The 27,702-nt window shown below is 44.4% G+C and overlaps 2 protein-coding genes across 8 annotated transcripts in view; both read left to right on the top strand.

The window, feature by feature from the left end:
• Positions 1–9,110, top strand: part of LOC112249494 (tetratricopeptide repeat protein 28-like) — a 349,205-nt gene extending 340,095 nt beyond the window's left edge. For 2 of the 3 annotated variants that reach the window (XM_042320593.1, XM_042320595.1), the window contains 11 exons: positions 1,186–1,330; positions 1,466–1,645; positions 1,921–2,450; positions 2,676–2,923; positions 3,095–3,219; positions 3,340–3,571; positions 4,279–4,355; positions 5,383–5,406; positions 6,261–6,390; positions 6,530–6,637; positions 6,747–9,110. In XM_042320593.1, the coding sequence (XP_042176527.1) occupies positions 1,186–1,330; positions 1,466–1,645; positions 1,921–2,450; positions 2,676–2,923; positions 3,095–3,219; positions 3,340–3,571; positions 4,279–4,355; positions 5,383–5,406; positions 6,261–6,390; positions 6,530–6,637; positions 6,747–8,356 (3,409 nt within the window). In that variant the 3' untranslated portion in view covers positions 8,357–9,110. The remainder of the gene's footprint in view (positions 1–1,185; positions 1,331–1,465; positions 1,646–1,920; positions 2,451–2,675; positions 2,924–3,094; positions 3,220–3,339; positions 3,572–4,278; positions 4,356–5,382; positions 5,407–6,260; positions 6,391–6,529; positions 6,638–6,746) is intronic. The other variant, XM_042320594.1, reaches the window with a different exon arrangement.
• Positions 9,111–9,857: 747 nt separating this feature from the next.
• LOC112248500 (phosphatidylinositol transfer protein beta isoform) overlaps positions 9,858–27,702 on the top strand; it is a 40,664-nt gene continuing 22,819 nt past the window's right edge. For 2 of the 5 annotated variants that reach the window (XM_042320588.1, XM_042320591.1), the window contains exons 1-2: positions 12,167–12,291; positions 15,009–15,039. In XM_042320588.1, coding sequence (XP_042176522.1) covers positions 12,269–12,291; positions 15,009–15,039 — 54 coding nt within the window. In that variant the 5' untranslated portion in view covers positions 12,167–12,268. Of the gene's footprint in view, positions 9,951–12,159; positions 12,292–15,008; positions 15,040–27,702 lie in introns of those variants that run through there. The other 3 variants (XM_042320590.1, XM_042320592.1, XM_042320589.1) reach the window with 3 other exon arrangements.

Below are 27,702 nucleotides of genomic sequence, written 5' to 3'. Positions count from 1 at the left end.
CACAGCTCACCTCGCCTGAGCAGGGAGCCATCACTCTCTCTTCATCACACAGCTCACCTCACCTGAGCAGGAGCCATCACTCTCTCTTCATCACACAGCTCACCTGAGCTCACTCTCTTCATCACACAGCTCACAGGGAGCCATCACCTGCTCACCTCACCTGAGCAGGAGCCATCACTCTCTCTTCATCACACAGCCATCACTCTCTCTTCATCACACAGCTCACCTCACCTGAGCAGGGAGCCATCACTCTCTCTTCATCACACAGCTCACCTCACCTGAGCAGGGAGCCATCACTCTCTCTTCATCACACAGCTCACCTCACCTGAGCAGGGAGCCATCACTCTCTCTTCATCACACAGCTCACCTCGCCTGAGCAGGGAGCCATCACTCTCTCTTCATCACACAGCTCACCTCACCTGAGCAGGGAGCCATCACTCTCTCTTCATCACACAGCTCCCTCGCCTGAGCAGGGAGCCATCACTCTCTCTTCATCACACAGCTCACCTCGCCTGAGCAGGGAGCCATCACTCTCTCTTCATCACACAGCTCACCTCACCTGAGCAGGGAGGTGTCACTTTCCCTCCCTCTCCTGCAGTGAGTCTATCACGCTACACTCCCCTCCACAGTGCTACAGACCCACATCGCCATCTAGTGGACATGTATATTGTCTCAAAAGCACAAATGATTATTATTGTTGTCTCAGAACAGAAAATATAACTGTGCATTCTTCCATTGAGACTTAGAATGTGAAGGGGATCTGAAGTGGACTCTCTAGTCCAGGTCTGAGAGAGCATTATGAAGGGCAGAAACAGGAAGAGAGACAGGACATCAGGAGTCAATGTGCTGGGTAGTATCACTCCCTCCGTGCCATGCTGCAGTACAGTGTTGTGCCATTAATACATTGCCCACAGGAACTGCTGCTGTGTCTGACTCTACTGCATCTCACCAGGGGGGACTTCTGATGCAGCACTCTGCGGCAGGCTGGCTGGCTCCACGCACAGTTCCTCAACTGGAAAGACCATTACCAGTACTGTGTGTGTGCGCGCGTGTGTGCCTGGTCAGCTGCCTTACACCGCTATGCCGTATGTGCCAGTGTGAATAGCCGTAATGACCAATTCTCTATTCAAACAGTTTAGAGTGCTGCTCTTTATGAAATGAGCACTGTGTTTGTGTGTTTTGCAGGAGCTGCCAGAGTATGACCAGCCTGTTCAGTAACACAATGTCCCCAGCCAAAGATGGCTGCTCCTCTCTGCCCCGCCGACCAAGCAGCCTCAGCAAACCTCCTCTCCGTGCCCTCTACGACCTGCTCATCGCACCCATGGAAGGGGTGAGCATATGTGCCCATGACCAGTTTGTGTGTGGCGTGTGTGTATTTTAAAGGAGAGGAGGGACAGAGAAAGAGAGAGAGGTAGTGTTTATACTATAGTAATTATAATATCAATACTAATCTCTCCCTGTCCAGGGCCTGATGCATTCCAGTGGTCCCGTGGGCAGACACAGACAGCTGGTGTTGGTGTTGGAGGGGGAGTTGTACCTCATCCCCTTCGCCCTGCTGAAGGGCAGCTCCTCTAATGAGTACCTGTATGAACGCTTCAGCCTCATCGCTGTGCCCTCCATTCGGGGCATGGGGACCATCTCCAAGGTCAACATCCTAGTCAAATGACACAATGGCTTTTATTTGAATGACATACCTTCTTTAGTTGCTGTTAGTAACACTCTCAAGCTCCTGTTACATTCTATCATTGACATCATCGGCCTCTCTCAATGTGTCCTCAGAGTCATTCTATCATTGACATCATCGGCCTCTCTCAATGTGTCCTCAGAGTCATTCTATCATTGACATCATCGGCCTCTCTCAATGTGTCCTCAGAGTCATTCTATCATTGACATCATCGGCCTCTCTCAATGTGTCCTCAGAGTCATTCTCGGCGGGCGGGGCCAGCTTCCTGCGGGGGCGTGTCCATGGCGGCGGTGGTGGGGAACCCTCGTCTGCCGTCGTCTGTGATGGACCGCTGGCTGTGGGGGCCCATGCCCTCTGCCGAGGAGGAGGCCCTCATGGTGTCTGAGCTGCTGGGCTGCCAGCCCCTGGCTGGATCCTCTGCCACCAAGGAGAGGGTGATGAGTGCCCTCACCCAGGCCGAGTGTGCCCACTTCGCTACCCACATCTCATGGAAGCTGGCCGCCTTGGTGCTCACACCCAACCCAGAGAGTGTACCCGGCGGGGCGGGGACTGGAGGGAGAGGGGCAGGGGGAGGGAGGAGAGGCAGCGGAGGCAGGGGCAGGAAGGGCTCGTTTGGGAGCAGCTACACCATCCCAGAGAGCCTACACCTGCAGGATGATGGGAGCGACGCAGAGAGTATCTGTGACAGCCCTCCCCTGCAGGAGTTCCTACTTACCGCTGCTGATATACTGGACCTGAGGCTGCCTGTCAAACTGGTGGTGCTGGGGTGAGTGGGCCAGGAGATGGGCGGCTTGCCTAATATGGGAAACATATTAGTTCAAGTGAGGCTGGAGAGGGGAGAAACCTGGTTCTATTGCAAAATGTCCACTGTCTGTTATCCACTGATAGTTACTTAGTTATGCTGTGGTCGACAGATCAGTAGTCTAGTATTTGTGATAGAGGTTTACATAACCATGTGTTGGTGGTGTATGTGTGTATATCTTATCTACAGGTCATACCAGGAGTCCAGCAGTAAGGTGACAGCAGACGGTGTGGTAGGTCTGACCAGGGCCTTCCTGGCTGCTGGGGCCCAGTGTGTCCTGGTGTCTCTGTGGCCTGTTCCTGTGTCAGCCTCCAAAGTGTTTGTCCATGCCTTTTACACCGCTCTGCTCAACGGGACCAAGGCCAGCGCTGCCCTCACAGACGCCATGAAGACTGTCCAGAGCAGCAAGCAGTACTCCCACCCCTCCAACTGGGCAGGTTAGAGACATTCTACTTCCAGAAACTCAGATTGGCTTGGTTTGTCACCTCCAACTGAGTAGATCCCAGTTCACCCATACTCCCAAGTGTGTCAGAAGTACTTTGGACTCTCACCGTCTGTATCTCTCTCTTCCTCTCCTTCCTATTGATCTTGTGGGTGTGTTTGTCCAGGTTACATGCTGATTGGTAATGATGTCAAGCTTAACAGCCCCTCGTCCCTGATTGGTCAGGCTCTAGCAGAGATCCTACAGTATCCAGAGAGAGCACGGGATGCTCTGCGAGTCTTACTGCACCTGGTGAGGGTCAAACACATACATACACACACACACACACACACACACACACACACACACACACACACACACACACACACACACACACACACTCTCTACTCTAAATCCCCCTGTCCCCACCAGGTGGAGAAGTCTCTCCAGAGGATTCAGAATGGCCAGCGTAACTCCATGTACACGTCCCAGCAGAGTGTGGAGAACAAGGTGGGGGGCGTCCCAGGCTGGCATGCCCTGCTGACCGCTGTGGGCTTCCGCCTGGACTCGGCTGGCACCGGCATCCCTGCTGCTGTCTTCTTCCCCACAGCAGACCCTGGAGACAGGCTGCAGCAGTGTAGCACCACCCTGCAGTCAATACTTGGTAGGCACTGGGCCTTGGCAGGAGGACATGGAACTTTAGGTAGTACAGTAAGATGGAGAACAGCTCCATGAAAAGAACCAAGCCTACATCTCTCAGAATGTTATATGTGTATGCTGAACCAGTATCTGTGTGTTAAAGACCTCTCTATACCACAAAGCTCAGATTCAAACTCTCATTCACCAGCTCTGCAAGCGTTATGTCAAAATACCTTAGTTTATCACCAAATATGGAGTTTTGTTGAGCAACTATCTTCATTTACAGCCAAAAAATATCTAAATAAAAATGTACAAGCAACTGAAACAAACTCCTATTTTGCACCTCCAATGTAAATCACTCAGGTCTACAGCAGCTGAATACATTGTTGGTGCTTATAGGATTTTTTTCAGATGCTTGTAAAACAGACCTTTTTTGAAGTACATACCGGCCGCTCAACAAAACTCCATATTTGATGATAAACGAATGTATTTTGCATGAATGGGAATGGGAGTTTAATGTAAGCTTTCTGGATGTTAGAGAGGTCTCTAATGCAGAGATCCTGGTTCAGTGTAGGCCTACTATTGAATATCAAATGTTACAATACTGCTTATCAAGCAGTTCTTTACCAACACACAGATAGTATAACCTGTTATCCTCTTCTACTGAACGTAGGGTATATTAAATGCAGCTTGTACGAATAAGGAACCATCTGCTTTGATCGTGTCTCCCAGGTCTACCGCCCCCAGCTCTCCAAGCCCTGTGTAAACTCATCACCGCCTCTGAGGCAGGCGAGCAGCTCATCAACCGGGTAGGCCCCAGCATCACAGCACCACAGCATCACAGCACCACAGCACCACAGCACCACAACACCACAGCATCACAGCACCACAGCATCACAGCACCACATCATCACAGCACCACAGCATCACAGCACCACAGCATCACAGCACCACATCATCACAGCATCACAGCACCACAGCATCACAGCACCACAGCATCACAGCACCACAGCACCACATCATCACAGCACCACAACATCACAGCACCACAGCATCACAGCACCACAACATCACAGCACCACAGCACCACAGCACCACAACATCACAGCACCACAGCACCACAACATCACAGCATCACAGCACCACAGCATCACAGCACCACAGCGCTACTGCTCACCAGTGGAGTGTAGTATTTAACTCCAAAGAGGTAGATAGACATTGTGTATTATGGAGGAAATCATCAGAACCACTGGGGACTTACTTAACCACTTGGACCATGAAGGCTGAAGGCAGAACAAAGCATCATTGTATAATCAGTTAACCCTGTTACATGGGTTAGTTAGACCGTGACGCACCGGCCGCCTGCAAATCCCGCTCTTTAATCTGCATGCTGCAGCCCAGCAGCCCCAGTAGGATCTCAACCACTGCCACCTCTGAGTCTGAGTTGTCTTCCTCACGATGCCAGAGAGTTAACCCTGTCACTCCCACTGAGGCTTACCCATGTCTACATTAATAATACGGTAGCCAGAAAGGGATTTGAGGTTTTGTTTCCACATTGGTGGTGACCATAACATTTGAAACACTCCAAGCATGTATGATACATGAGGTATTCCTGACATCACACTGCATAGGCAACTATGTATGGTGATTCAATGGTTTTGTGTAGTATGTGTGTAACGACACACTACCCAACAGTGGTGTTTTTCTGTTTCCCTGTGTGCTCTTGGTGTCCCCATTGGACCTGGTCTCCTCTGCTCTTTGTGAATGGCCTGTATGCATGCAACTAAAAGCATATTCTCTCTCTCCTGCCCCTGTCTCTAAACCTGCGGTCTGAAGGCTGTTAAAAATATGGTGGGAATGGTAAGTGTGCTGTGACATCCCCTCTCCTTTTCACCTCTGCTTTAAACCACATAACACCACCCTCTTGCATCAGCTGTTTCATTGAGCAGTAGGTCAGCTGCATGTGAAGTTGAAGCACTCTGTTCTTTTAACACATTCTCATATCTCATGCTGGTCCAGTTACTGAGGTACAACCTCTAGGAGACCCCAGTTTAACGTGTGCTGCAGCAGGGACAACAATCCACTGCTGGACTCTGCAGTATTATGAATGTTCTTGGGTTTGCAACCCTGGGTCAGTCAAGGTCACACTGGTGTTTATGGGCCGGTAGTCAGAGGGATGCAAAAAAACAAACAGACCATGAATAGAAAAGAAAAGGTTAAGAAGGCGTGTTAATGAACAAAGGTGTCTCTGTTCCAGGATGAATAATCCCTAAACAGTGAGGGTGTGTGTGGCCTGGAGGGCACAGGTGGTTCCCTCCTAATCTAAACCACCCTGAGCCACTGATCCATGCACCCACAGTAAAGGCACTGTAGTCCTGCTAGGCTAAAGAGCCAATCCTCTGGGAACAAGGATCAACTCCACACAGGGTCAAAGGGCAGATGCAGAGTTACTAAGCCTGCCAGAAACTACATTTCCCCTGCCACAACAAAGATGGGCGTGGTGGAAGTCATTTTAGGACACTGGTGTATGGAGGAAAACAGTTGGCTTGAGCACAACCATCACACATTTGTCCGTTTTGTTCTACTTCATTGCTTTAAAAAACTATATCCACAACTCAGGTCCTTAAAAAATGGTATGAACCAGTTAAAGGTATATTTAGCTTCCTTTATTCCTGTCTGACCTCCTGTATTTCCATCCTCCTCTGTCCCTCCAGCTCCACCAGGTGCTGGTCCAGCTGCAGACAGGGGAGAAGGAGCAGGACTTCTCTCTGCTGCCCATCCAGGTGTCCATCAGTGTGCAGCTCTGGAGACTGCCAGGGTGCCATGAATTCCTGGCTGCACTAGGTGAGATATTGATATCAATAAAAGCAATATCCAACCGAATATAACTTCCTAATTTGTCAGTAGTAGGAGTAGAGTGAAACACAACAAGACAGCTGTATGTGTGCTAGGTTGGTAGAGTAACTGTCCTGTGTGTGTACAGGGTTCGACCTGTGTGAGGTGGGGCAGGAGGAGGTGGTACTGAAGACGGGGAAGCAAGCCAACCGCCGCACCATGCACTTTGCCCTCCAGTCTCTACTGGCACTATTTGGTAAGTATCGTATTTATAGATACGCAGTGATTAAAGTTGATTGATACATGATAGGTTCATGTATACCCTTACAATTTTGTCCCGCTCTTTCCCCTCCTCTCTATCCCAGACTCCACAGAGCTGCCAAAGCGTCTCAGCCTGGACAGCTCGTCCTCCCTGGAGTCCCTGGCCTCGGCCCAGTCTGTCTCCAACCCCCTACCGCTGGGCTACCCCAACCCACCCTTCTCCCCACCCTGCCTGGACAATCTGGCCTCAGATGCCATCTCCGTCTACAGCCTGAGCTCCGTGGCCTCCACCATGAGCTTTGCGTCCAAGTCAGAGTGTGACTTCCTGGGCCATCGACAGCGTGGTGGGGCCACAGCACACTTCTCTGCCCACAAACACCCACACGTTCCCCGCAGTCGCTCCTCTCCTCACGGGGCGGCTGCAGCAGTAGGAGGGGGCCGGGGAGATGACGAGGAGTATGAAGGCTTCTCCATCATCAGCAGTGAGCCTCTGGGAAGCCACTGTGACTCCTTGCCTCTACCTCTGGGTCATGGTCAGCGCCACCTCCACCGCGGGGGCAGGGGTGTTGTTGCGGGGTCCAGCTCAGGCACTGGGCGGGGTTACCAGGTGTCTGTGTCGTCACGAGGCAGTGTCAGCACCCCCACCTCCCCTGTCAAGACCAGCCTGGTTCCTAGCTCCAACTCTCCCTTCCAGAAGGTGCCAGGCAAGGTGAGCAGCTCAGACACAGGTGAGTCGGACCAGTCCAGCACTGAGACAGACAGCACCGTCAAATCCCAGGAAGAGAAGACTGTCCCTCTGGATCCCCAAGAGCTGGCCCAGAAGATCCTGGAGGAGACCCAAAGCCACCTGCGGGCAGTGGGGAGTCTACAGCGGGCTGGGGTTGAGGGGGCTGCAGCTGGAGCCACAGCCCGGAGCTCTGCCTTCCGCTCCTCAGAGACCAGCGCCTTCAGCCGTCCCAGTAGCAGCGCCAGTGTCCGCGCCCAGTCCTCCCCACGACCCAAACCTCCATCCCGCTCTTCCTCTCTGCAGAAGATCAGCTCTGGTTACAACAGCCCTGCAGCCTCGGAGACCTCCCTAAAGGATAGCAGTCACCCCTCCCCCACCCTGGACAGCCATGCCCAGTTCAAGCTAAAATACCCTAGCTCCCCCTATAGTGGGCACATCTCCCGCTCTCCCAGTAACGTGTCCCCCAGCTCTGGCCACCAGTCCCCAGCTGGCAGTGCCCCATCTCCAGCTCTCTCCTACTCCTCCACGGGCTCTGCCTGCTCCAGCCCTGCCGATGCCCCAGACCTGGACCGCCTCAGACGGGGAGTAATTGATGAGAAGGTTGTGGCCATCCACAACCTGAAGACATTCTGGGCCAATGCAGCAGCCCAGCAACAACAGCAACATCTGGGTCCAGTCCGTGCTCTCCGTGGTGCCCCAGGATCCCTGGTCTCTGCCAAGAGAGATGTGCTGAGCCTTCTGAACCTCTCCCCACGACACTGCTCCCCCAGCGACGCCCAAGACAGCCTGGAGCTGCGGGAGCTGGGGCTGCACTCGCTGGACAGGGGCAGCAAAAACCCCTCCAACGGACACAACCCCAGAAAGATGGCCCCCTCGCCCACTATTTCCACTAGCAGCAGCCCTGGTGCTCGCTCAATCAGACTACCTGCTGGCAATGGATACAAGTTCCTCTCCCCTGGCAGGTTTTTCCCATCCTCCAAATGCTGAGACACTTTAAAATGGTCCTATTGCCTGTATTTTGCTATCCTTTGTACTGGGGGAGTAGGGCATTTTCCGGAGGGCCACTATTAGCCCATCGAACTTGATTGACAATGAAAAGGATTTGATCAGCCAATGAGAGTGATCCCTCAGAGGCTCATGAATGCTTAGAGAGTGTCTTGTCGTTGTGCCCATAACACTGTAAATGGCAATGAGAAAGACTCAAAGACCTGATACTGTGTTTGTGTGTATGTGTGTGTCAGGTAGACTTCAATGCCAATCGGTATTTCCTCCCCAAAAAATGTGTATTTGTGTGGGCCAAGATGAAACCGCGCCAACTGGTCTCCTCCATTCTATTTTTGTTTAAATCGAATGATTATTGTTATTATTATTTGTTATTATTATTATTAATATTATTATTATTATTTTGTAAATTAAATCCAGTGTTTCACAATCAGTACTAAGCGTTTTTATATTATTAAAAAAGTGAACAAAACTGTTCCATGTAAAGATGGATAAAGTAAAAAAAAAAAAAGCTGTAATATTTTTTATTGAAATGGAAACTGGCTTTTTGCCTGATTTCTTTGTGAATTGAGTGTCTGCTCTGAAGCATGGATTCTCTTACTATTCAATGTTAAGTACCATGTATGACTTTTTAGCCCATGATTTTTTTTTTCAAATTAAACATGGAAACTTCATGACAACCATCTCTGTCATTTATCAGTATAACTGTTTCAATAAAAATCATGTTTGCTTTCTTGTATTTTTGCCTCATTTCATTGCCTTAAAGATTTAGAATGCTGATGAAAAGGCTGTATCACTGCATTAATGAATGAGGGTGGGAAAATCTTGTGGCCACAATTATACACTGTTCACTGTAGTCCGTGCAATGACACCTGGGCCTTGCCCCATATTCACAATGTGTTTCAGAGTAGGTGTGTTGATCTAGCATCAGGACCTCCCTCTCCATGTAATCTTATTCATTAAGATCTAAAACCAAAACGGATCTTAAATTGGCACTGCTACTCTGAGACGCTTTATGAATACGGTCCTGTTCTCTTTTAAATCTGATTTATGGGACTAACTGTGTAATCACACAGTTCATCTAGAACTAATCTTACCTGTCTACATGCCTACCACAAATAAAGATAACAAGATTACCATAGGGATGAACAAGTCAACCACAGGTGATAATTTACATACAGAGATACAATAAGTTTGTGTGGTCAAACTAACTCTTTAATCTAAAAGACGGTGTGTGCTCTCTAAATAGAAAGTAGAAGAAGACATTGATTTGTTGTCTAAACCTGGGTCAATTTTATGGGTGTGGTTGAATAGTTTGTGTTAACAATGAAATACAGACAGGGGGAATCTATCAAAATCCTGCACATATGAAAGATACTTTTCACTACTAAATATTGATCTACATTTTTGTAATGACAGAAGTTCACCCCCCTGTGAGACCCACTTAAAGAAGCATCGCCACTCACCAATCACAGACGGTAAGGGGCGGAATAAGAGAGTTGTTCATAAAGGCACATGACATCAGCGCTAATACGTAGCCACTGCTAAAAAAAACTACGATGGTTCTCATCAAGGAATAGTAAGTCATATCTTTCCATATTTTATTGATATTATTTTCATGTGTGCGATAATATACCATATTTTCGAGTACTGCGATTCTTCAGTTGCTTTTTTTAGCCAAATTAAAACTTTGCAGATATGTTTCAGAACGCATGTGTTTGTTAGGTGGGAATTGTTCCGACTTGTTTCAGGTTTGGCCTACCGGTGAGTGGGATGACAGCGAGTCAGCAGATGCTAGCCGACGTATCTGGAGAGCAAACTACCACAATATGGAACATAGATATCCATTATCTAGTATCGAGAGGGTAAACTTTTTTGCGAACAATGTAAGATATGTAGTTTGAACGGTTTTTGTAACTTGCTGTCGATAACTTGGTAGGTAGCTAGCTAGCTAACGTTAGTTAGCGGAAGGGAGGGCTACTGCCTACCCAAGAGGCAGTGCACCAGTGACTGTCGGTGCTGTTTAAGATTAGGCAGTATGGCCTTATTTCTATTGCAGCATATTGGATAACTGTCAATCATATTCCATTTACCCAGCTCAATGTAACCTTCGACAGATTTAACCTACTACATGATACTCAAATGTTCCCTATATCCATCACATGAGGTTGTTACAACTTAACCTACGAAGGAAATTGTATAAAGTAGTTGCACAGGTCGAGAGGCAAGTTGGAGTAATCAAGGGGAACGACAGTAACACATTCAATACTGCCCTACACACTTACCTGCATCTAGCTGATCTAGGGTGTAATCATTAGTCCAAATAGTTTCTATTGGATTAATTCAGATAAGTTTATCCCTGTTCTGTTTGCTTCAGTTTAAGAAGTTAACAAAATAATTGGGATGAACACATCCCTGATCACCCACGCACACAGAGTTCACTTTCATAGCGGCCACATACAAACCGCTTCATCCCTTTGCTCATTGTATAATTCCTTCTCCTATCTATGCGCTCTCAATTTTTCCCCTCGATTGTGGACTTCAGTGCACAACACAACAGCTGTCTGTGAGCAGGTGAAAAAAACATTCAAAGCCAAACCTTTATACTATAACCGCTACACACAGCCTACATCGTTGTCACCATATTAGCTAATGACATAGCTACTAGAACTAACGTGTTAGTAAACCTGTTACTATCACGCTGTACAGCAGGGAGTGTCAAACTCATTCTATGGAGGGCCTAGTGTTTTGGGTTTTTCCTTTCAATTAAGACCTGGACAACCAGGTGAGGGGAGTTCCTTACTAATTAGTGACCTTATTTCATCAATCGAGTACAGTGGGGTGACGAAAACCTGCAGACACTCAGCCCTCCGTGCAATGAGTTTGACTCGTGGTGTACAACAAGAAGTTTAGTAGTTATGCTGACGGGTCCCAGTGGCAATAAATTCATGAAACCAAAAGCTTTTCTTGACTTGGAAGAATTCCAGTGTTGCGTAGCCTTAGCCAGCTAGCGAACATAAATAGCATTCCTCTGTTTGAACTGGGTGTTTGAGTGGGCTAAATTAGCTAGCTGCATTAGCTAAGTGAAAGTAAAATAAAATAAAAATCTATAATATAGCTCTTTCTCTGCTGCTTAAGAAATTAATTTGTTCAAAACTGTTCAACTATTGTCTTTCTCTTTTGAGTCAACTATTCACGACATTTTATGCAGTGCTATCTAGCTGTAGCTTATGCTTGCAGTACTAGATTCATTCTCTCCTTTGATTGGGTGGACAACATGTCAGTTCAAGCTGCAGGAGCTCTGGGTTGGAAGACGTTGTCAAAATTACTGCTTAAGTATGAAAGGGGGTGAGAACCATGAACCTCCTAGGTTTTGTATTGAAGTCGATGTACCCAGAGGAGGATGGAAAGTAGCAGTCCTCCAGCTACACCATGGTGCTACCCCAGAGAGTGCTGTTGAGGCTACTGTAGACCTTCATTGGAAAACCGTCTGTTTTAATCAGGTATTTGGTGACCTGTGAATATATTTAGTTTTATCTAAAAAGGCTAACTTTAATTTTTGTAATTTTTTTAAATTAGGATGGTCCTCTCCTTCCTGCAGTGCACGTGGATGGTAGCCACATTAAATGTGTCCCGCATAGACGAGGCACCCTTTCTAGGCAGTACATAACGTCCACTCCACTCTCTGTAAAACTCTATCTTGTTAAACACTAATTCCCAGGTGTTTGTGTTTAGACAGGCTTGCCAACTTTGTAAACTTTGAGATGACACCTGATGAAGTCTTCCTGGCAGGCTGGTGATTCATGAACTTTGACCATACTGCTGACCAAGGAAAAATCTGCTTGTCAGAGAAATGACGAGTGCATCAGACACTCTGCACTGTCAAGTGGGGTGTTGATGGTTCCCAGTCTCAACAATCAGTAGGTCTAACCCAGTCTGATTCAGGAAGATGATTATTTAACTTAAAGGGATCCATTGCAGCTATGCCCTGCCTCTTATGAAGGCCTAATAAACTAGTACTAGGCTGCTTAGGCTATCACTATGACTTGAACATAAAAAAGAGGCTTATATCTAGGCTTTTTTGTAATCAGTGGTTTAGGGATGTCCCCAACTTAAAAACAACAACATCTTGGTCAACCCGAGAGTTGCCTGTAATATTGAGTTGCCCTCAGAATGGCCTCAATTGTCTTGGCATGGGACTCTACAAGGTGTCAAAAGCGTTCCACAGGGATGCTGGCCAATGTTGACGCCAAATGTTTCCCACAGTTGTCAAGTTGACTAGATGTCCTTTGGGTGGTGGACCATTCTTTATACACACAGGAAACTGTTTGTGCGTGAAACTCAGCAGCGTTGCAGTTCTTGACACAACTGGTGTGCCTGGTACCTACTACCATACCCCATTCAACAGCACTTTAATATTTAGTCTTTCCTATTAATCCTCTGAATGGCACATACACAATCCATGTATCAAGGCTTAAAATTGTGTGTGAAACTCAGCACCGTTGCAGTTCTTGACACAACTGGTGTGCCTGGTACCTACTACCATACCCCATTCAACAGCACTTTAATATTTAGTCTTTCCTATTAATCCTCTGAATGGCACATACACAATCCATGTATCAAGGCTTAAAATTCTTCATTAACCTTTATCCTCCCCTTCGTCTACACTGATTTGAAATGCATTTAACAAGTGACATCAATAAGGGATAATAGCTTTCACCTGGTCAGTCTATGATATGGAAAGAGCAGTGTATGTGTATTAAAGTATTCAAAAGTGTAGTATTTGATCCCATATTCCTAGCACGCAATGATTACATCAGGTTTGTTTTGGTTGTGTTTAGATATAAATGAATGGTAAATAATGTATTGTGTCACTTTGATTGTAAATGAAATGTTATGTTTCTAAACACTACATTTTAATTTGGATACACCATGATTACAGATAGTCTTGAATGAATTGTGAATAATGAGTGAGAAAGTTAGAAACACAAAGACCAAATACATTCCAACATGACTTAATGTGTGACACGGGGCTGGAAGTCTCAGGCTAGCCTGTTGCTCAGCCTCACACACAACTTGTAAGATCTGTCAGCTTTCCAGGTTTTAGGATGTGACATTATGGCACTTACAGCAGTCCTCTTCCTTACTGAAAAGCATCCTTGCCTGGGTCTATGGTTAAACGGTCTCTGTTGTAATGTGGCCACTGGTTGTAATGTTATGCTTTAATTGTTAGCGTACTGCTTTCAAGGCTACAGTCAATTGTATTATTATACAGTGTGTAACACAGCCCTATTTGGTAAATGATCATAACTCTTTGGTGGTTTTATGTTGAAGATTAACCATGGATCAACAGAAAGGGCTTCGTGATTACAGTAGGCCTACATGTGGATGGAATTTACTTACTTCCCCAATTTATGCACCACCCATCCCCTTAAAGTGGGTGGGACTTATTTATAGTGAGTGGAAAAGAGAGGAGGAAATAACTTAGTTGCTTACAGAACTGTTTCTGCATTCCCTTCCCGATATGATATTCCCCTATGTGGTTTTATGCTGCATTCATCTTGTAAATACCAGCATACGACTGGGAAAAATTCACTTTAACGCCCCTCCAACTTGTAAGTGGGGAAACTCGTTTATCATCGTTGAGCTTTGAGTTCTCCCATATGCTGGACTCTGATGTCACATACTAAGGAAATTACCTCAAACAGCATTTTCTGCAGTTGAATGCAACAACAAAACATTAATTCTAAAAACAATCTATAATGCTTTTTTAACACTTTGTTTGTGAGCAGGATGACTATACTTTTAGTTTATGGTTGACACTGCTTTGGTTGCCATTAGCCTATCAGGGTTCTCAATGATTTCAAAGCACTTGATCGCACACAGCTAGATGCTCCCAGTTTACAAGTAACTTAAGTGTTTCCCACAGAATTAGTGGTCATTGGCTGGTGCACCGCTGCTATGGTGTCATCTTTGTGTGAGCACACCACATCCTCAGTGGCTCCACTAGTTGTTGGGCAGTCTATCTGGTTCCTATTGTTGGACCCCACATTGTTCATTTTAGTGACACTGGTCTGTCCCCACTGGTCTCTCCTTCACTGTTCAGGCCTTTTCTATCCTCAGGCTGTCACTATTTGGCCTCTTCTCTTTTGGCTCTCATTCATTGTCTGATCCCCCAGCCTTTCTCACTCTCTGACCTCTTCCATAATGTGACTCCATGTGTGACCTGGACTCATTTTCTGTTCCTGTGCACTGAGGAAATTGCTCATGTGCCCTATGAGAATCTCATCATGAAGCTGAGCCCCCTGCTGCCACCATCAAACAGGGGGCTTCTGCAGTCAGGAAGTCATGAGGCAATGGCCGTGCATAAAGTGAGAATGATTATAGTGGCTATGAACAAATTGATTTAGTCTGGAAAGCAAGGGTAACATGTCTCTGACTTGTGAAGGGGGGGGAAAGGATGCCTCTAGTCAAATCTGTTTCTCAGATCGGCAAACAATTCTGAATTCCACTAGGCTAGAGAACACGTGTGCCTTGTAAACCTGTTGGAACTATTCTGTTTGTTGGGCCTAGATGTGATTGATGGCCAGTGTCAGTCATTAAACCATCTCTCTCTCTCTCTCTCTCTCTCTCTCAGCCGTGTGGTCTTACCCTGTACAGTGGAGGAGGTGAGTACGTTCACTGTTATTATTTAGCATTCTGTCATACTAATCCGTCTATGGAATTCGCCTACTATTCAGACCTCTCTTTCCTTGTATTTTTTAAAAATCAAATTTGATTTGTCACATGCACCGAATACAACCGATGTAGATCTTACTTACGAGTCCTTAACCAACAATGCAGAGTTTTAAAATGTGCTAAATAAAGTATTAAATATTAAAACAATAACAAAGCTATATAGAGTTGGTACCAGTACCGAGTCAATGTGCAGGGGGATGGGTTAGTTGAGGTAATATGTACAGTCGGAAGTTTACATACACTTAGGTTGGAGTCATTAAAACTCGTTTTTTAACCACTCCACAAATTTCTTGTTAACAAACTATAGTTTTTGGAAGTCGGTTAGGACATCTACTTTGTGCATGACACAAGTAATGTTTCCAACAATTGTTTACAGACAGATTATTTCATTTATAGTTCACTGTATCACAATTCCAGTGGGTCAGAAGTTTACATACACTAAGTTGACTGTGCCTTTAAACAGCTTGGAAAATTCCAGAAAATGTCATGGCTTTAGAAGCTTCTGATAGGCTAATTGACATAATTTGAGTCAATTGGAGGTGTATCTGTGGATGTATATCAAGGCCTACCTTCAAACTCAGTGCCTCTTTGCTTGACATCATGGGAAAATCAAAAGAAATCAGCCAAGACCTCATTAAAAAAAGTGCAGACCTCCACAAGTCTGGTTCATCCTTGGGAGCAATTTCCAAACACCTGAACGTACCACATTCATCTGTACAAACAATAGTATGCAAGTATAAACACTATGGGACCATGCAGCCGTCATACCGCTCAGGAAGGAGACTCGTTCTGTCTCCTAGAGATGAATGTACTTTGGTGAGGAAAGTGCGAATCAATCCCAGAACAACAGCAAAGGGCCTTGTGAAGATGCTGGAGGAAACCGGTACAAAAGTATCTATATTTACAGTAACTAGGCCTATATCTACATAACCTGAAAAGCCGCTCAGCAAGGAAGAAGAAACTGCTCCAAAACCGCCATAAAAAAGCCCGACTACGGTTTGCAACTGCACCTGGGCACAAAGATTGTACTTCTGGGAGAAATGTCCTCTGGTCTGATGAAACAACTGTTTGGCCATAATGACCATCGTTATGTTTGGAGGGAAAAGGGGGAGTCTTGCAAGCCGAAGAACACCATCCCAACCGTGAAGCACGGGGTGGCAGCATCATGTTGTGGGGGTGCTTTGCTGCAGGAGGGACTGGTGCACTTCACAAAATAGATGGCATCATGAGGAAAGAAAATGATGTGGATATATTGAAGCAGCATCTCAAGACATCAGTCAGGAAGTTTTAAGTTTTAATTTCACCTTTATTTAACCAGGTAGGCTACTTGAGAACAAGTTTTCATTTGCAACTGCGATGATAAAGATAAAGCATAGCAATTCGACACAGATAGATGGGCTGTTTACAGATGGGCTATGTGCAGTGATCTATGAGCTACTCTGACAGCTGGTGCTTAATGCTAGTGAGGAAGATATCAGTCTCCAGCTTCAGTGATTTTTGCAGTTCGTTCCAGTCATTGGCAGCAGAGAACTGGATGGAAAGGTGACCAAATGAGGAATTGGCTTTGGGGGTGACCAGTGAGATATACCTGCTGGAGCGCGTGCTACAAGTGGGTGCTGCTATGGTGATCAGTGAGCTGAGATAAGGCCCCCGATATTTGAAAAACACATTAAGGATTGATTATAAAAAAAAACGTTTGCCATGTTTCTGTCGATATGGATCTAATTTGGAGTTTTTTTCCGGCGTTGTCGTGACCGCAATTTCCGGTACATTTCTCAACAAAACGTGGACAAGAAACAGAGGTATTTCAACTATAAAAATAATCTTTATGGAACAAAAGGAACATTTGCTGTCTAACTGGGAGTCTCGTGAGTGAAAACATCCAAAGCTCATCAAAGGTAAACTATTTATTTTGATTGCTTTTCGTGACCAAGCATCCTGCTGCTAGCTGGACATAATGCTATGCTAGGCTATCGATAAACTTACACAAACGCTTGTCTTGCTTTGGCTGTAAAGCATAATTTCAAAATCTGAGATGACTGTGTGATTAACAAAAGGCTAAGCTGTGTTTCACTATATTTCACTTGTGATTTCATGAATATGAATATTTTCTAGTAATATTTTTTTTACCGTTGCGCTATGCTAATTAGTGTAGTTGATGACAATTCTCCCGGATCCGGGATGGGTAGTTCTAAGAGGTTTTAATTAAGGCATATTGAGCAGAGCTAGAGGCTCCACAGTGAAATAAGACAGTAATCACTAACCAGGACAGTAATAATCCACCCAACCTTTTGTAGGAAGCTTGTGGAAGGCTACCTGAAGCGTTTGACCCAAGTTAAACAATTTAAAGGTAATGCTACCAAATACTAATTGTGTATGTAAACTTTTGACCCACTGGGAATGTGGCTGAAATAAATCATTATCTCTACTATTATACTGACATTTCACATTCTTAAAATAGGTCAGTTAGGATCACCACTTTAAGACAGGGAATTGTTACTAGGATTAAATGTCAGGAATTGTGAAACTAACTGTATTTGGCCAAGGTGTATGTAAACTGTTTTCAACTGTACGTGGGAATAAAGTGACTATACATAGATAAATAGAGCAGTAGCAGCGTGTGTGTGGTTCGAGTCCAGTGAGTGTACATTTAGCCTGTGCAAAAGAGTCAGTGCAACAAAAAAAAAAAATATATATATATATATATAAAATAATGGGATCAGTGCAAATAGTTTAGGGAGTCATTTGATGAACTGTTCAGCAATCATATGGATTGGCGGTAGAAGCTGTTAAGGAGCCTTTTGGTCCCAGACATGCCGTGAGCCCTGCCCAGCTTTTCAAAGCATTTCATGGCTACAAATGTGAGTGCTACGGGGTGGAAGTTATTTAGGCAGGTTACCTTGGCGTTCTTGGACACAGAGACTATGGTGGTCTGCTTGAAACATGTAGGTATTACAGACTGGATCAGGACGAGGCTGAACATGTCAGAGAAGACACTTGCCTGCTGGTCAGCGCATGCTCTGTGTATGCGTTCTGTACATGTCCTGGTAATCTGGCCCTGTGGCCTCCATGAGTAAGATTTTTTATTTTTTTTAACAAGTTAACATTCACATCTGCTACGGAGAGTGTGATCACACAGTCGTCCGGAACAGCTGGTGCTTTCATGCATGGTTCAGTGTTGCTTGCCTCGAAGCAAGCATAAAATACATTTAGCTAGTCTGTTAGGTTTGCAGGTAGGTTTCCCTTTGTAATCCGTGATGGTTTGCAAGCCCTCCCACATCCGACGAGTGTCAGAGCCGGTGTAATTGGATTTGATCTTAGTCCTATATTAACTTATGGCTGCAGGGGAAGTATTGAGTAGCTTGGATGAAAAGGTGCCCAGAGTAAACTGCCTGCTCCTCAGTCCCAGTTGCTAAATATGCATAGTATTATTAGTATTGGATAGAAGACACTCTGAAGTTTCTAAAACTGTTTGAATGATGTCTGCGAGTATAACAGAACTCATATGGCAGGCAAAAACCTGAGAAGAAATCCAAACAGGAAGTGGGAAATCTGAGGTTGGTTGATTTTTAACCCAGCCCCTATTGAATACACAGTGGGATATTGGTTATGTTGCACTTCCTAAGGCTTCCACTGGATGTCAATGAGAGTGGAATGAGTCAGTCTGACAGCAGTCACGCGCTGGTCATGCGCATTTCATATGAGAGGTAGCTCGCGCTCCTTTGCTTTTCTGAAGACAAAGGAATTCTCTGGTTGGAATATTATTGAAGTTTTATGTTAACACTTTACTTGTTTGATGATTCGTCAGAGTGCGTCGAGGAATTTCTTATCTATTAGTGTCCCACTCCTTGAAAGCGGGAGCTCTAGCCTTTTACCTCAGTGCGGATGTTGCCTGTAATCCATGGCTTCTGGTTGGAATATGTACATACGTCATTGTGGAGACGTTGTCGTCAATGCACTTATTAATGAAGCCGGTGACTGATGTGGTATACTCCTCGATGCCATTGGCTGAATCGCGGAACATATTCCAGTCTGTGCTAGAGAAGCAGTCTTGTAGCTTAGCATCCGCTTCATCAAACCACTTCTGTATTAAGCGTGTCACCTGTTTGAGTTTTTGCTTGAATCAGGAGGATGGAGTTATGGTGCCGGAAGAAATGGCTGCTGTTTTACCGGCTCCTAATCAATTGTGCTATTGTGTGTTTCGCATTATTTGTAACTTACTTTGTACATAATGTTTCTGCCACTGTCTCTTATGACTGAAAAGCGCTTCTGGATATCAGGACAGCGATTACTTGCTTATATATATATTTATTTTACGAGTCGGATGTGGAGGATTTACTTCAGACATCCGACAAGGCCCAAATCTCCGTTATTCGCATGAAGAAGAGACTGAGATATCGGGGACGGAGATATCGGGGATGTAGGTTGGGGTGCCTTGTAAGGATCCAACGGCGACTGAGTAATCCCCCTCTACCATCAGTCCTATTAGCCGACATGTAATCATTGGATAATAAAATGGATGAGCTCCGATCACGACTATCCTACCAACGGGACATTAACTGTATTCTCTTACGTTTCACCGAGTCGTGGCTGAACGGTGACATGGATAACATAGTGCCTTGCACTATTTTATTGCATTACAGCCTGTCATTTTTATTTGGATTTCATGTAATGGACATACACAAAATAGTCCAAATTGGTGAAATGAAAATAACTTGTTTAAATTATTTTTTTTAAATGGAAAAGTGGTGCCTGTATATAAATTCATCCCCTTGACTATGAAGCTCCTAAAATAAGATCTGGTGCAAACAATTACCTTCAGAAGTCACGTGATTACATTACACACAGGTGGACTTTATTTAACTGTGTGTGTATTTACACCTGTTCTGAAAGACCCCAGAGTCTACAACACCACTAAGCAAGCGGCACCATGAAGAGCAAGGAGCTCTCCAAACAGGTCAGGGACAAAGTTGTGGAGAAGTACAGCTCAGGGTTGGGTTATAAAACAAATATCAAACTTTGAACATCCCACGGAGCACCATTTAAATCATTATTAAAAAATTGAAATAATATGGCACGACAACAAACCTGCCAAGCAGGCCGACCACCAAAACTCACAGACCAGGCAAGGAGGGCATTAATCAGAGGCAACAAAGAGACCAAAGATAAAGGAGCTGCAAAGCTCCACAACGGAGATTGGAGTGTCTGTCCATAGGACCACTTTAAGCTGTACACTCGAGCTGAGCTTTACTGAAGTGTGGCCAGAAAAAAGCCATTGCTTAAAGAAAGGAATAAGCAAACATGTTTGGTGTTTGCCAAAAGGCATGTTCCCAAACACATGGAAGATGGTGCTCTTGTCAGATGAGACTAACATTGAGCTTTTTGGCCATTGGAAAATGCTATGTCTGGTGCAAACCCAACACCTCTCATCACCTGTTTGCAAAAATCCTAGTGGCTAGATGTGCCAAGGTTATAGAGACATACCCCAAGAGACTTGCAGCTGTAATTGCATTGACAACTTGAGCGTGCATAACTGTTCTGTTTTTTTTTGTCTTATTTCTTGTACACAATAAAATATTTTGCATCTTCAAAGTGGTAGGTAGACATGTGTAAATCAAATACAAACTAGAGGTTGACCGAATTGTTTTAATTATGGCGAATTTTAAGTTTTCATACCAATCGGACTTCTTGGACGCCGATTACATTGCAATCCTTGAGGAGACTGCGTGGCAGGCTGACCACCTGTTACGCGAGTGCAGCAAGGAGCCACGGTAAGTTGCTAGCTAGCATTAAACTTATCCTGTAAAAAAACAATCAATCTTCACATAATCACTAGTTAACTACACATGGTTGATGATACTACTGGGTTAACTAGCTTGTCCTGCGTTGCGTATAATCAATGCGGTGTCTGTTCATTTCTCATCGATGCACAGCCTACTTCAACTTGATGATTTAACAAAAGCGCATTCGCGAAAAAGAGCACAATCGTTGCAATAATGTACGTAACCATAAACATCAATGCCTTTCTTAAAATCAGTACACAAGTATATATTTTTTAAAACCTGCATATGTAGTTAATATTGCCTGCCAACATCAATTTATTTTAACTTGTGAAATTGTGTCACTTCTCTTGCGTTCATTACAAGCAGAGTCGGGGTATATGCAGAAGTTTGGGCCGCCTGGCTCATTGCAAACTAATTTGCCAGAATATGACATAATTATGACAACATTGAAGGTTGTGCAATGTAACAGCAATATTTAGACTTTGGGTTGCCACCCATTCGATAAAATATGAAATGGTTCTGTATTTCACTGAAAGAATAAACTTTTTGTTTTCTGGATTTGACCATATTAATTTTTTTTAATTTCACCTTTATTTAACCTCTTGATGCTACCCATCCCGGATCCGGGATCGTGACTACGGCTCAAGCTCATTAGCATAACGCAAAATGTGAAAAAATATTCTTAGACATATTTAACCTCCACACCTACACAAGTCCAATAGCTCAAATGAAAGATAAACACCTTGTTCATCTACCCAGCAAGTCAGATTTCTAAAATGTTTTACGGCGAAAACATAGCACACATTTATATTAGACCACCACCGAAACAAAATGCAAGCGGCGGCCATTTTGTCCCAGAAAATATAAAATTTAAAAGTAGGATTAAAAAATAAATAATTCACTAACCTTTTGAAAATCTTCATCAGATGACAGTAATATTACATGTTACACAGTACATTTTTTTTTTTTCAATAATATGCCATTAATATCCATAAATCTCTGTTTACAATGACGACATTTCAAAAAATGCTACTCAAAATGTCCGGAGAAATTATGATAGCTCGGACAGATAACGTCAGATAACAAGCAATAAACATGACTAAATATACATGTTCTACATATAGTTACAAAGATACACTTCTTCTTAATACAACCGCTGTGTTACATTTATTTTTAACGTTACAGAATTCGTTCACTAGTCTATGCTATGAGTCGGCGCTCAGATATTAGCAGTGTCTCCTCTACGTTTGGAGTCCACAGAAACCCAAAATAACCACATAAATATTCCCTTACCTTTGATGTTCTTCGATCAGAAGACGTAGAAGGAGTCATACTTACCCAATACATCGTTTGGTTTCAAGTTGTGCGTCTTTGTATTAGCATATGCTAACAGCTTCAGCTGAAATGCACCCAAAATAACTTCTGCTCCTTCTGGTCCCGCACTCTTGCGCAATCAAACTTCAAAATTACATATTATATGTTGACTAAACTGGTCAAACTAAGTGCAGAATCGAGCAAAATGATGTTTTTATCATGTAAAACAATGATCATCGCGAACAAACGAACCGGCTTCAACTGGTGTCTATTGGAAAAGAACGTTCCCCAAATCGGCCGCGCGCAATAGAGTGCATGTATGTGAGAGTGAACCGGGCATTTTCGCCCGCCAAAGGATGAGGGAGCGCGAAATTCAAACAATGAACGTGCCAATTGAAAGCAGACATCGCGCTGAACAAATACATACTGTTCCCAGATCGGTAGCTGCCTGGGAAGGGTGGGGGCGATGACGTCAAAGTTGACCCAACTTTTCTCTTGACAAGAGAGAGTTTGGGAGAAAGGCTGCCCTGAGAGTTCTGCTTTACATACAGACATAATTTAAACGGTTTTAGAAACTTTAGAGTGTTTTCTATTCAATAATTATTATTATATGCATATATTAGCAATTTTGGAAAAAAAAATTTCAGTTTACTATGGGCACGCACTTCCTCCAACGGGGGCAGTATTGAGCCATAAGCTCAAGAGGTTAACCAGGTAGGCTAGTTGAGAACAAGTTCTCATTTACAACTGCGACCTGGCTAAGATAAAGCATGGCAGTGTGAACAGACAGCAACAGAGTTACACATGGAGTAAACAATAAGTCAATAACACAGAAAGAAAGAAGAAGAAAAAAAAGAGTATATACATTGTGTGCAAAAGGCATGAGGGGGTAGTCAAATAATTACAATTTAGCAGATAACACTGGAGTGATAAATGATCAGATGGTCATGTGCAGGTAGAGATACTGGTGTGCAAAAGAGCAGAAAAGTAAATAAAAACAGTATGGGCATGAGGTCGGTAAATTGGGTGGGCTATTTACCGATGGACTATGTACAGCTGCAGCGATCAGTTAGCTGCTCAGATAGCAGATGTTTAAAGTTGGTGAGGGAGATAAAAGTCTCCAACTTCAACAATTTGTTCCAGTCACAGGCAGCAGAGAACTGGAAGGAAAGGTGGCCAAATGAGGTGTTGGCTTTAGGGATGATCAGTGAGATACACCTGCTAGAGCGCGTGCTACGGGTGGGTGTTGCCATCATGACCAGTGAACTGAGATAAGGCGGAGCTTTACCTAGCATGGACTTGTAGATGACCTGGAGCCAGTGGGTCTTGCGACGAATATGTAGCGGGGGCCAGCCGACTAGAGCATACAGGTCGCAGTGGTGGGTGGTATAAGGTGCTTTAGTAACAAAGCGGATGGCACTGTGATAACTGCATCCAGTTTGCTGAGTAGAGTATTGGAAGCCATTTTGTAGATGACATCGCCGAAGTCGAGGATCGTTAGGATAGTCAGTTTTACTAGGTTAAGTTTGGCGGCGTGAGTGAAGGACGCTTTGTTTTGTGAAATAGAAAGCCGATTCTAGATTTGATTTTGGATTGGAGATGTTTGATATGAGTCTGGAAGGACAGTTTACAGTCTAGCCAGACACCTAGGTACTTATAGATGTCCACATATTCTAGGTCAGAACCATCCAGGGTGGTGATGCTAGTCAGGCGTGCGGGTGCAGGCAGCGAACAGTTGAAAAGCATGCATTTGGTTTTACTAGCATTTAAGAGCAGTTGGAGGCCACGGAAGGAGTGTTGTATGGCATTGAAGCTCGTTTGGAGGTTAGATAGCACAGTGTCCAAGGAAGGGCCAGAAGTATACAGAATGGTGTCGTCTGCGTAGAGGTGGATCAGGGAATTGCCCGCAGCAAGCGCAACATCATTGATATATACAGAGAAAAGAGTCGGCCCGAGGATTTAACCCTGTGGCACCCCCATAGACTGCCAGAGGACCGGACAACATACCCTCCGATTTGACACTGAACTCTGTCTGCAAAGTAGTTGGAGAACCAGGCAAGGCAGTCATTAGAAAAAACGAGGCTACTGAGTCTGCCGATAAGAATATGGTGATTGACAGTCGAAAGCCTTGGCCTGTACTGTCTTTTATCGATGGCGGTTATGATATCGTTTAGTACCTTTAGCGTGGCTGAGGTGCACCCGCGACCGGCTCGGAAACCGAGCTCGGCCAACCTCGGCGCTGTTGGCCGAGGTTGGAGTAACCAGGAGGAAGGCATGGCCAGCCGTTGAAATGCTTGTTGAAGTTTTCGATTATCATGGATTTATCGGTGGTGACCGTGTTACCTAGCCTCTGTGCAGTGGGCAGCTGGGAGGAGGTGCTCTTGTTCGCCATGGACTTTACAGTGTCCCAGAACTTTTTGGAGTTAGAGCTACAGGATGCAAATTTCTGCTTGAAAAAGCTGGCCTTTGCTTTCCTGACTGACTGCGTGTGTTAGTCCCTGACTTCCCTGAGCAGTTGCATATCACGGGGACTATTCGACGCTATTGCAGTATGACCTAAGGCTCGTATTTCTGTGTGTATATGATTTGATAGAGCAGTCTGAGTAGTGGTAGGCAGCAGCAGGCTCGTAAGCATTCATTCAAACAGCTGCTCTTAGCAATGCTGGTATGCACAGCTCTGTTTATGACTTCAAGCCTATCAACTCCCGAGATTAGGCTAGCAATACTAAAGTGCCTATAGGAACATCCAATAGTCAAAGGTATATGAAATACAAATGGTATATTGAGAGAGAGTCCTATAACTACAACCTAAAACTTCTTAACTGGGAATATTGAAGACTCATGTTTAAAATGAACTACCAGCTTTCATATGGTCTGAGCAAGGAACTTAAACGTTAGCTTTTCTTTTTTACATGGCACATATTGCACTTTTACTTTCTTCTCCATCACTGTGTTTTTGATTTATTGAACATGTTTCATTATTTATTTGAGACTAAATTGATTTTATTTATGTATTATATTAAGTTAAGTGTTCATTCAGTATTGTTGTAATTGTCATTTATACATGCATGCATGCACGCATACATGCAGATTTTTATGAATAGGCTTTTTTTGATCCTCCAATCGGTATCGCTGTTGAAAAATCATAATATGTCAACCTCTAATACAAACAAACCCCCAAGAAATCCATTTTAATTCCAGGTTGTAAGGCAACAAAATAGGAAAAATGAGGGGGTGAATACTTTCACAAGCCACTGTACAGCTGGTGGGGTTTTCGGTCTATCGGCAAGATGGAACAGCTGCTTCCGGTAAGACAAGGGACGGCTCTGTCTCTTTGTAAATAAAAGCTGGTGCACGAAATCTAATTAAGGAAGTCTCAAGGTTTTGCTCACCTGATGATCTCATTATAAGCTGTAGCACTTTGTGGTGGTCTATTTACCACCACAAACCGATGCTGGTACTAAGACGGCACTCGATGAGCTGTATACGGCCATAAGCAAACAAGAAAATGCTCATCCAGAGGTGGTGCTCCTAGTGGCCGTGGACTTTAATGCAGGAAACTTAAATCCGTTTTACCTAATTTCTACCAGCATGTTAAATGTGCAATCAGAGGGAGGAAGAAACTCTAGACCACCTTTACTCCACCCTCAGAGACGCATACAAAGCATTGAGGAGTACACCACATCAGCCACTGGCTTTATCAATAAGTGCACTGATGATATCGTCCCAACAGTGACCGTATGTACATACACTACCGGTCAAAAGTTTTAGAACACCACCTCATTCAACAGTTTTTATTTTATTTTTTAGTTATTCTACAATGTAGAAAATGGTTATCAACTATGAAATAACACATGTAATCATGTAGTAACCAAAAAAGTGTTAAACAAATCAAACAATTTTTATATTTGAGATTCTTCAAATAGCCACCCGTTGACTTGATGACAGCTTTGCACACTCTTGGAATTCTCTCAACCAGCATCACGTGGAATGCTTTTCCAACAGCCTTGAAGGAGTTTCCATATATGCTGAGCATTTGTTCGCTGCTTTTCCTTCACTCTGCGGCCCATATCTCAGTCTGCTTTGGTAACAGTTGTCTGGATATGTTTAGCAGACCCAAGGAATAACACATGCACACCATGGGCACCATCATGAGACAACTCCATGGATTGTGTTTTCCATTGCCATACTTCTATATTGTCCTCACTACAGAGAGAGTTACGCAAGGCTGTGCTGTTCTCTCGTGTGTGTGTGTGGTTACTGTTACGAAACTTTGACTCGCACAGTGTCCTTATATGGCAATGAAGTGCGTGTATGCACAGAGGCCCAGATTATAGTAAAGCCAGAAACTTCCTGGAATGATGAGCTGGGTTCTTGGTCCAGCTGTGTGTGTGTGGGTGGTTCACTTGATAGGATGATGTGTGATTCTGATGAAAGTGTGCGATCCAGGGTTGGGCTGGTCCACCACAATACAGGTAGATGAAAAATATATATAATCAAAGCAAAAACAATCCTTCCTGCTCTGACAGGCCTAAATCAAACCAAGACCTCTGTGTACTTCTCAGTTCAATAATATGTCTGACTTGGCATAGTGGAGAGTTGATCTGATCCAGGCTTAGTATCCACAGTACAAGAACAGCACAAACATCCCTGCAGCATTCTCATCAGTGATTTGTTGCATTAATTGCACAAATGTTTATGAACAGTGATTGACTAGTTGAGTGCTTTGTTTAAATTCCTTTTGTCTAATTCGGGACAATTTGTATGCATCGTTTAACCTTGGGCTCTGTTTGTTCATGTTCTGTGTGGTCGTGCATGTAAGAGATTGCCTTTGGATGTGAAAGGAACCAAAGTTTTGTCCTCTCCAGGGCCCCGACCAGATGAATGACACGGACAGTAGAAGTCGTTTGATCAGTGCTCTGTTCTCTGGACAATTAGCCTGTTTAGCCTACACTTGCTCGTTGTGGTAAAGAGACAATGCATACAATAACACAAAGTTATTGATTGTACAATATTCATGTTGCATCAACGTACATTGGATACATGCATGTTTTTATAGTCCCTGTAGATGACACTTGCAGTCTCTTTGTACACACACAGTAGCACAGTCAGCCATGTGGACCCTCCAGTGCTGTAGGTCCCCACTGTAGCTGTTTTCACTGCCCCTTAATCCTATTAGAACCAATTAGTAAAGAGTGGCTCTCTGTAGGTCTATTGTGGGGTGGCTAGTAGCATATCTCTCTACTTTGATAACCATGCATGCTAGAGCTGGGTGGAAAATGCAAATAGTCTGGGTAGCCATTTGATTAGCTGTTCAGGAGTCTTGTGGCTTGGGGGTGGAAGCTATTTAGGAGCCTCTTGGACCTAGACTTTTCGCTCCGGTACTGCTTGACGTGCGGTAGCAGAGAACCGTCTGACTGTCGCAGGCATTTTTCTGATATCGTTCATTAGGAAAAGTTGCCTATACTGGAGAAATGTGAAGTTTGAAATGAAACA

The sequence above is a fragment of the Oncorhynchus tshawytscha genome, linkage group LG04 (assembly GCF_018296145.1).
Source record: "Oncorhynchus tshawytscha isolate Ot180627B linkage group LG04, Otsh_v2.0, whole genome shotgun sequence".
Taxonomy (NCBI): domain Eukaryota; kingdom Metazoa; phylum Chordata; class Actinopteri; order Salmoniformes; family Salmonidae; genus Oncorhynchus; species Oncorhynchus tshawytscha.
Note: the sequence above shows the minus strand (reverse complement) of the source record. Positions and strands in the feature narration are given on the sequence as shown.